Source organism: Lucilia cuprina, chromosome 4, assembly GCF_022045245.1.
Source record: "Lucilia cuprina isolate Lc7/37 chromosome 4, ASM2204524v1, whole genome shotgun sequence".
In the NCBI taxonomy this organism is placed as follows: domain Eukaryota; kingdom Metazoa; phylum Arthropoda; class Insecta; order Diptera; family Calliphoridae; genus Lucilia; species Lucilia cuprina.
Window position 1 is genome coordinate 75,905,062 of NC_060952.1, and position 9,130 is coordinate 75,914,191.

The window sequence follows — 9,130 nt, forward strand, 5'->3', positions numbered from 1 at the left end:
ATTAGCATATTTAGTGTTTCTAAAGCTAAAAATTTTATCTAAATTGGATCATTGTGTTTGAATAAAATCAAATTTCCAGTTTTTACCCCTTTTGGTACTTTTTTTCTACCCAATAACGAAATAAAAATTCTATTCCAAAATGTTGCAACATCGTAGTGGGAGCCCGTTATTACGTATTTATATGTATAAGTTAATAAACCAAAATCAATGTTTTATGAAAAAAGTACCAAAAATAGGTACAATTTTCACCCCTTAAACATCCGAATAACCAAAAAGTACTAAATTTATATTTTTATTTTTTCGTCAAGTTATGAAGAAGTCAAAAATATTGTTTGAATGTTCACTGGTTTAAAAGATACATGGGGTGCAAAAAAGTACCAAAATACAGTTTTTACCCGTTTATTCCCTAAAGGGGCCGAAATTGAAAAAAGTACCAGACACCTGTCCGCTTATTTTTTAAATGAACGACGATAAGCTTTAAACTATTTTTGTATCTGTTTTAGTTTAGAAGATATGAGGTTACCGATTATACCCGTTTTTACCCTTTTTTACCCCCTAAACATTCGAATTTCCAAAAATCCCGTCTTAGTGGATCTATTTTGTGGGAGACCTACCCCCTGTCCAAATTTCAGCTCTTTAGCTCTAACCGTTTAGGCTGTGCGATGATGAATCAGTCAATCAGTCAGTCAGTCAGTAACGTTAGAATTTTATATATATATAGATTAATTTTAATGTAGTCGAATAGAAAAATAAGAGTGAAGGAGATTGAGAAAGTAAACATGAAGAATCTTAAAGGGTTTTTTTGGTCCTATACTTTTATTTTGGGGTAGTAAAGTGGACTGGATATATTTAGTAAATTACATAAATTATAAAATTCATAGTACCACTGTCAACAAATAAAAAGTTTGTACACATTTTTTCCTGTTAAACATTTTACACTAATAGTTAATAATAAATCTTTTCGAAATGACCAACAATTTGTCATGTTTATAGCCAAATCACCAGGGAAGACGAAAATATGCTCGAAAAAAAGAGTTTTAGGCGCAAATATGCAGTAAAAATTTTAAATATGCTTTAAAATTTTGAAAATATGCTCTAAAAATAAATTGTTTAGTTTTTAACATTAAAAAGCTCAACAAGACTCAAAATATAATGAAAGATTTAATGCCATGCTTCAAGATTTTAAGAAAAAAATTTTTTTTTTTTAATTAAAACAAATCTTAAGATTAAATTTTGGAAAAAAAATGTTTTTTAAATATACAAATATGAAAAACTGAAGCGTAAACCTCAAAATATGCACTAAAAGAGTAAAATAAACATGCGATTGCATATTTTGGTTTTCCTGCTAATCACTATACCCTAAACTATAAACCCTTTTTTATCACTTCTGAAACTATTTATTGCAAATATCTTATTATGTATCAAATTTTTATTAAATCAAAATTTTCACTTTTAATAAGAACATTTGGGACAAACCGCGTTCAATCATCACGCTGATCCATCTTCTGTAATAAGGTTAAAAATGAAAATGCTGTTGTTATAACCTGCAAGTAATACACATTTTGAAGTTAATCCACATAGATTCACTTATTCATACTTACACCTTTAAAACGTTCAACATTTAAGGTATAAATTTTGCCAGCTGTCAACTTAAATGGTCTTTTTGAATTGAGGAGGAATAAAAGAAAATCATATTTCATTTCACGCATATGAATGTACCAGGGACATCGCAATAAAGCTTCGCCACAGCGTTGACTATTAATGTAAATCATTTCACCAAAATAACATATAATCAATAATTCCCAGGCAACCAACACTAAATATTGACCCAACGATACAGCTTTCATAAATGATGAATTAGCAGTTGTGGACTGAAAACGAAAAAAAAAATTGAAAGTGATTTTTATAAATTGCAAATCATTAATTTTCACACTTACTTTCACCGAAACAAATGCCACCAAACACATTAGGAATATTACTTCACCCGTTTTGAAAAACCATATTGGACTGTAGAATGCTTCCATTTTATTTAAACAATCGACAATATAACGATGATGGTCAACACACTTCTTTATTGCATTACGAAAGTGATGACGAAAATCTTGTTGTTCATTATTTGTGTTAGTGCGAACTAATGTATTAACATCGCAGGTTATTTCCCTGGAACAATAGTATTCGTTGATTTCGGGTGCTGTAAATTCTTGTAGTTCGTATAGTTCTCTATAATGAAAAGGGGTAGACTGTTTTTGAGAAAATTTTCTATATAGAATGAAGAAAATAAAAAACAAATAAAACAAGCGAGAGTGTTATATTTGGCTGTGCCGAATTTCATACACCCATAATCAAACCGTAGGCCTTAAAAGGAATGCTCCCCTATAAACATCAGGGCGATATTACTCATCAAATTAAGTGAATAGGATCGAATATTACTTCCGTACAAATTTCGCATACGTTAAAGTAATTTTCTTATAGACCGATCCTTAGTAGAGAAGTTTTAACTCGTATAAAAAATATGTGTGTCGAATTTCATCACTGTACTCGTATTTTTAAGCCAGTTAAAGTCATATTCTGCAGAGGACCTTATATGAGGGGTAGGGTCAATTATAGAATGATTAACATAGAATTAGGTAGAGAGATTTTGGATCATCTGCAACTTATTTATGTTGAATTTCATCGCTATACTCTTACTTTTGAAGCAGATGTGCTCATTAAAGAGGTTTTTCGGGGCTCCACTTGTATGGGGGCTATCCGAAAACGTGGACCGATACATTTTCAATACCAAACAAATCATCATATTTGTGGAAAACTTTAATTCTCTATTTCGTTTCATTCGGACTCTATCGTGCTTTCAACAGACAGTCATGACTAGTTTTTCTTAGAATTTAATAAAGACCCAGTGTATATACTTTTGTGGGTCTATGACCAATATTTCGATGTGTTACAAACAAAATGTCAACATCATTATACCCCTATCTTTCTTGATAAAAAGGATATTCGGGCGTGATCGACCCTATGATACCATGCACCAGAAATGATGAATTTAACGGATGGAGTGATGGTATAATGATGTTTTTGACTGTGGTCTAGCAAAAAGGGACTGATGTACGAGGTGCAAGGTCGTCACTGCCCTTTCTTTAATTTATTCGCGATTTTCCTACATCGTTGAGTGCATGCTCAACTTATCACAGTGGGTCATTGTGGCCACAGAAATAAAGTCTTGTCAATTAATATGATCCGTGTTTCGGACTACTAATTATGGCCCTACAGGTGCTGTTGCCGAAACAACAGAGCCATCTAGTAGTGTGGTTGGGCGACATTATTGTCAAGAGGAGAGCTAGCTCAAAACACCTCTCCTTCCCCAACGAGACTACTATGACAAGAGATTAGATAGCTTGAGTAATTGAGCAAAGTGCTTGTGCATGTAGCGGACCATCCATGTACAAAAATTGCAACCGACGTGTAAGATACACAAAGGGTCAGTGGTGAGTTGTACTCACCCAGTGGTTGTAAAAGTACCACCGTGACATAGGGCTAGGCGCCAGGTACTCTCGTAAAGCATTTTGACTTCATAGCCTCCCGAATAAATTGGGAGGGTATAAAACGTCCATTTATCTAGGAAACTAGAAGATATAGAGCCAAAACAGTGATAATCTGTGATCACTTCGATTTCTAATGAAAGAAATGGTAATCTGTGATCACTTCGATTTCTAATGAAAACACTAAAGTACATTTATCTTGGAAACTAGACGAGATAGAGCCGAAACAGTGATAATCCGAGATATCTTCAATTTGTCATAAAAAATAGATTTTTTTAGGCAAAACATAAAAGTTCTTTCATCTTGGAAACTAGAAAAGATAGAGCTAAAATAATGATTATCTGTGATCACTTCGATTTCTCTTAAAAATTGTTTTTTGAGTGAAAATATAAAAATCCATTTATCTTGGAAACTACAAGAGATAGATTTACACCCAATGATATTTGTGATCACTTTGATTTAACATAAAAACCGGATTCTGAGTGAAAACATAAAAGTCCATTTATCTTGGAAACTACAAGAGATATAGCCAAAACAACGATAATCTGTTGTCACTTCGATTTTTTAATAGAAACCGAAATTTTGAATAAAAATAAAAAAGTCCATTTATCTCGAAAACTAGATAGATACTGGTTGAGATATAGATTAACTGTCACATAACATGTTCAACTTTCAGCATATTTTAACAAATTTAAAATTTCACTTACCTTAATTCTCTTTTCGTTGCACATCTATTGATAGCAATAGTTGCTAAAATATTCTTAAGACTACAAAATAAAACATCATATTGTCCTGAAATCAGTATGCCCAATACCATATGAAAACCACTTGAGGCAGAAAAAGCAGCTGCTACTTGTATTTGACCAACAGATTGAAGAAAATACATGGTTTCGTAAACGAATGGTTGCTGCAATAAAATTAGGAAAAAATTAAATTTAATAATATATTTCAATTTAAGTTTAGTTTTATATGAGTAAGTAAACCTTATAATCGAATGGATACCAACAGGCTAAGGGTAGACTACTATCGCCATAGGCAATGGGTAAAATAAGCCAAAATATGGTGCCAAGGAAACAACAGTAGACATACGTTTTAATCCATCTATTCGACATGGCCAAACTGCCATTCATAGTCACGTACGTAAATCCTTTTTATGTCATAGAACAAAAACAAGAAAAATAGAGAATAAAGTGCAAAATGTTCAAACAATACACAAGCAGTATACTTGTGTATGTGTATATTTCCATTGGAAAGTACTGAGTACACACTTACCAATGGCCGAACGTGTTTTGTAGTTTAAATTTATAAAATCAATTAAATCCTCTAGTCTTTTTGGTTGTATACGACGAAAGTACAATTTCATAATGATGGTCCACCAGTAAATAATCGTTTGTATTAAACAATTGACCAGCAATTCCAAGTCTCCCTTGTGATAATTCAAATAGATGGTGCACATGTATAAAATCACAATATGTACGGTGACAAAATAGAGAAATAATTCTAATATTAATTCCACTAAAATGCCCAGACCAGAGAGCAGATGAGGTAAATGACGTTCCAAGTGAAAGGAATACATATCAGCGTAGTACATGGTATAACGTATGAAAGAGAAAAGATCTTTACGTTTCACCATAGCTTCCAAATCCGTCATTTTTGTATGCTGCTTTTCCGAGTTTGAAATTTAATACTGAAGTTTTGTTTTTAGATTTTTTTCCCTTTTTATGTGATTTTTTTTTATTGAATCTATATAGAAAATATTTGGTGTTTAAAATAGTTTGTCTTTAAATTAGTTGTAACACCTCTTAAATAGTTTAAACACTTAATTTTATTTATTTGTAAAACAAAAACTTTATTTGTTATTAATAATGCATGCATGTGTGCGTTTTAAATGCGTATGTTTGTGTATTAGTTTAGTAAATATCCTTTTAATCTACATTTTATAAAATAAATATTAGAACTTATTTTTGGTGATTATAGTTTAGGGCTAATTTAATTGCTTAAAGTGTTTTTGTTGTTCTTCATTATTTTCAAAATAAATAATAACAAAATGGCTGTGTACTAGATGTTTGACAGTAATGTATTAATTATATAAGAAAAAAGTAAGGGGAAATTGGTCTTAAATTCTATAGTCTAGTCTATAGTCTAGTCTATAGTCTAGTCTATAGTCTAGTCTATAGTCTAGTCTATAGTCTAGTCTATAGTCTAGTCTATAGTCTAGTCTATAGTCTAGTCTATAGTCTAGTCTATAGTCTAGTCTATAGTCTAGTCTATAGTCTAGTCTATAGTCTAGTCTATAGTCTAGTCTATAGTCTAGTCTATAGTCTAGTCTATAGTCTAGTCTATAGTCTAGTCTATAGTCTAGTCTATAATGATTTAAAATGCTATTGTGTAAGTAAAGTTTAGCATTTTAACTTCCTACATGGCAATCAAAGTTTTTATTGGGATATTATACATTTCTTTGTAAGTTTTTTTATTTGTTTGTTTGTTGGTTTATTTGTTGCGCGTCAAAGGTGAAAACGACGAAAAATTAGAAAAATTGGTACTTTTGTGCTAAAAACTTATTTTTGGCTATTTAAATGGAAAAATTTGCGAAAAATTGGGAAAATCGGTACTTTTGTACTTGATAACGAATTTTTGTATATTCTAAAACGAAATTTTTTTCGACTTAGTTATCTAAAAGACGTAATACACGGTTGTTAGGTCTTACAACGTTGTCAGTAAAATGTTCAGAAAATATCTAACAATCGTCTAAACTTACAATTCTTCATTTGCAACGTTGTCAGACTGACAATATTTGTAAGTGTAAATTTGTTTGTGTTATGAGACATTTTCTGCACATTTTACTGCCAACGTTGTAAGATGTAACAAGCGTGTTTTCGTTGTAAAAGTTTGGTCAAAACGGGTTAAAAGGGAGAAATGATGAAAAACTGTCAAAAGTACTGTTTTTGTCTGTTCTAAAGCTAAATACTTTCGATCTAGCTTTTAAAGTGTCAGAAATATGTATTGGGAAAGAGTCTTTGTGAAAGTTGGTCCAGGACCAGGATGTGAAATAGGCTTGTAGGTAACTCAATCTTAACGGGTATTTATGTGTAGTTTAGGTACTTTTTCGGAAATATGGAAATACTTGAGAAGTATTTTGCTGTAATCAGTCAAAAGATATATTTTAGAAAAAGTAAATAAAAATGGGTAAAAAGGGGAGTTTCGTGTTATTCATAAGGTCCACACCTAAATGGCTGGGCCGACTTTAAGAAATTTTCAACAGAAATGTATCTTTACTTAGAAGTTTCAATTGGTTATATCACTATTCCAAAAAATCAAAAAGGGACGAAATACGGAATTAATTAAAAAACTTACCCCTTTATTCATATAAAAATTTACAGATAAAATGAACGATTTTTTTGTGTAATCTTAAAATGATATAAAGTTTTTGAATTTGTGAATTTTGAATTTATAAATATCAATAATTCGTACACATTAAACTGCAAAGGAAATATTTGTATTTTTAGTACATTTTTTGATACATTATTATATTTATTATGACAACGACTGAATCGAAATTTGTGAAATTTGAACCGAAGACTTCAAGTCTGTCTTGGAAAGCATTCATAGACATTTTTTAAAACATAAATACGAAAAGGGGAAAAATTAGTTCACACTTTTTCTCTACGTCAATGAATATTATTTATTCTAAGGCCCCTTTCACACGAGCACACAAGTAATATGATCTGTGAAAATTTTATGTAGAAAGATACGGATAACACGATATGTTATGAAACCTGACTATATCGAGTAAAATACTGATGGAAAATTTGATATTCGTATGGCCCTCTTCGTCGTATTATATCAGGGATATAAACTCAAAAAAGTAAAAAAGCTGGAAACTCACTTTGTTATTGTTTTATACCAGTCGTATAAACACAAAAAGTATAAATCATACGACTTTTATTCTCTTTTTTGAAATACAGATGGAATTGTTTCTTACTTATTCAAAGTGTGATCGTGTGAAGGCTCCTTTTAGTGAAGTACCTTTTCAAATGCTTTGAAGAGATTAAATCATGCTTTATATATATATATATATATATATATATATAAAAGTATTTTATTATAAATCATTTTAAATTCCGCACAACGCCGGGTACAAAAAGCTAGTCTATCTATATATGATCTAGATTATACAAAACTACGAACAGATTGACAAACTTATATACATACTCTACTGAGCTATATGTAAAACCCATTTCCAACATTCATGCGGGTTGACCTTTATATTTAAAACTAATTTGAACATTGAAATAAAACTTTTCTATAGTTTTTTTTTAATTTTCCACATTATGAACCATTAAATTAACTGCTGTAAACGCCTAAAACTATTTCTAAAATAAAATTATTTATTTATAATGCAAATGATGCTGAAAATAGAAAACATTATTTCATTATTTGTTTATTATGGTGGATAGAGTTAATGTTTAGGAGAGTATGAACAAAATATAAAAAGATAAATTAAAGCAATTTGTTACCCTTTGTTCCGCAACTAAGTATTTATTTAAAATAAAACATTACACTAAAAACTTTAATACCATCTCTTTAATACCATCTCTATATATGTTTAAAAATCCAATTTAATGAAAAATCAGCAGACGAAGAAGTGCTTCTAGATAGCTTTATTATTATTTTATTGTTTCACTAAACTTATTAAAACGTAATGTAGCCCCGCAAATAATCTCGGTGTTGTGCCTTTGACTTATAAAAATTAGTAACTAATTTAAAGGTATTGCTTGCCTGTCTAGTTTTAGATAACTATTAGGGCCTGTCAGAAGCGTCAGTTAATTTGCTTAAATTAAACATTCCTATTAATTGTCTTTTAGTTTTATATAAAAAATTAATAAGCTACTTAGAGTACTTAATACGGATAGTACTATTCGCAGTATAATATACTTACCAATAATACTTATAGTCCACTAAGCTCTCAGTACGCCTTATATCATTATAGAAATGGACATTTACATGAATTATATAGGAAATATAAACGTTAAAGTTGGTTCTAATCATGGACATAGTTTTGATTTTAAAATACATACATTTTAGTTATTCTTATATAATCTGAAGGGTATATAAGATTCGGTGTAGAATGTTGAAGCATTTATAGTATTTCACGTGTTTTCTATATAGGGATATCATGCGTAAAAAAGGGCAGACTTTCAATTGGCCTTCTTCCTTTTACAACAGCTTTTGTAAAAAGCTTAATTTAGTTTTAATTGTCACAAATATTTGCGAAATTTTTATAAGTTTAAATAAATTACTTTATTGATTTAATTGATTTCGAAAGTTTATAAATTCCCTTTACTTTTTGTTGGGAAAGAACCTGTTTATGCCGATGAACATTGTAGTAGCTAGGGAATTTTATATAAAAGTTTATATAAATCTGTTTATTTTGAAGTAATGAGCTTTAGAAATAATTTTCTTAAGGGAACTATATACTATATACTTACAGTTATCTATCTATCTATCTATCTATCTATCTATCTATCTATCTATCTATCTATCTATCTATCTATCTATCTATCTATCTATCTATCTATCTATCTATCTATCTA

General features: G+C 30.1%; 1 protein-coding gene across 1 annotated transcript; it reads right to left on the reverse strand.

The window, feature by feature from the left end:
• Positions 1-1,426: 1,426 nt before the first annotated feature.
• LOC111683788 (odorant receptor 83a) lies at positions 1,427-8,585 on the reverse strand. Its single transcript, XM_023445893.2, has 7 exons — positions 8,496-8,585; positions 4,809-5,196; positions 4,520-4,683; positions 4,244-4,443; positions 1,938-2,220; positions 1,602-1,871; positions 1,427-1,544 (listed from the first exon to the last, which is right to left on the reverse strand). Exons 1-7 carry the CDS (start codon positions 8,583-8,585, stop codon positions 1,482-1,484), a joined length of 1,458 nt encoding a protein of 485 aa, XP_023301661.2. The 3' UTR covers positions 1,427-1,481.
• Positions 8,586-9,130: the final 545 nt, after the last annotated feature.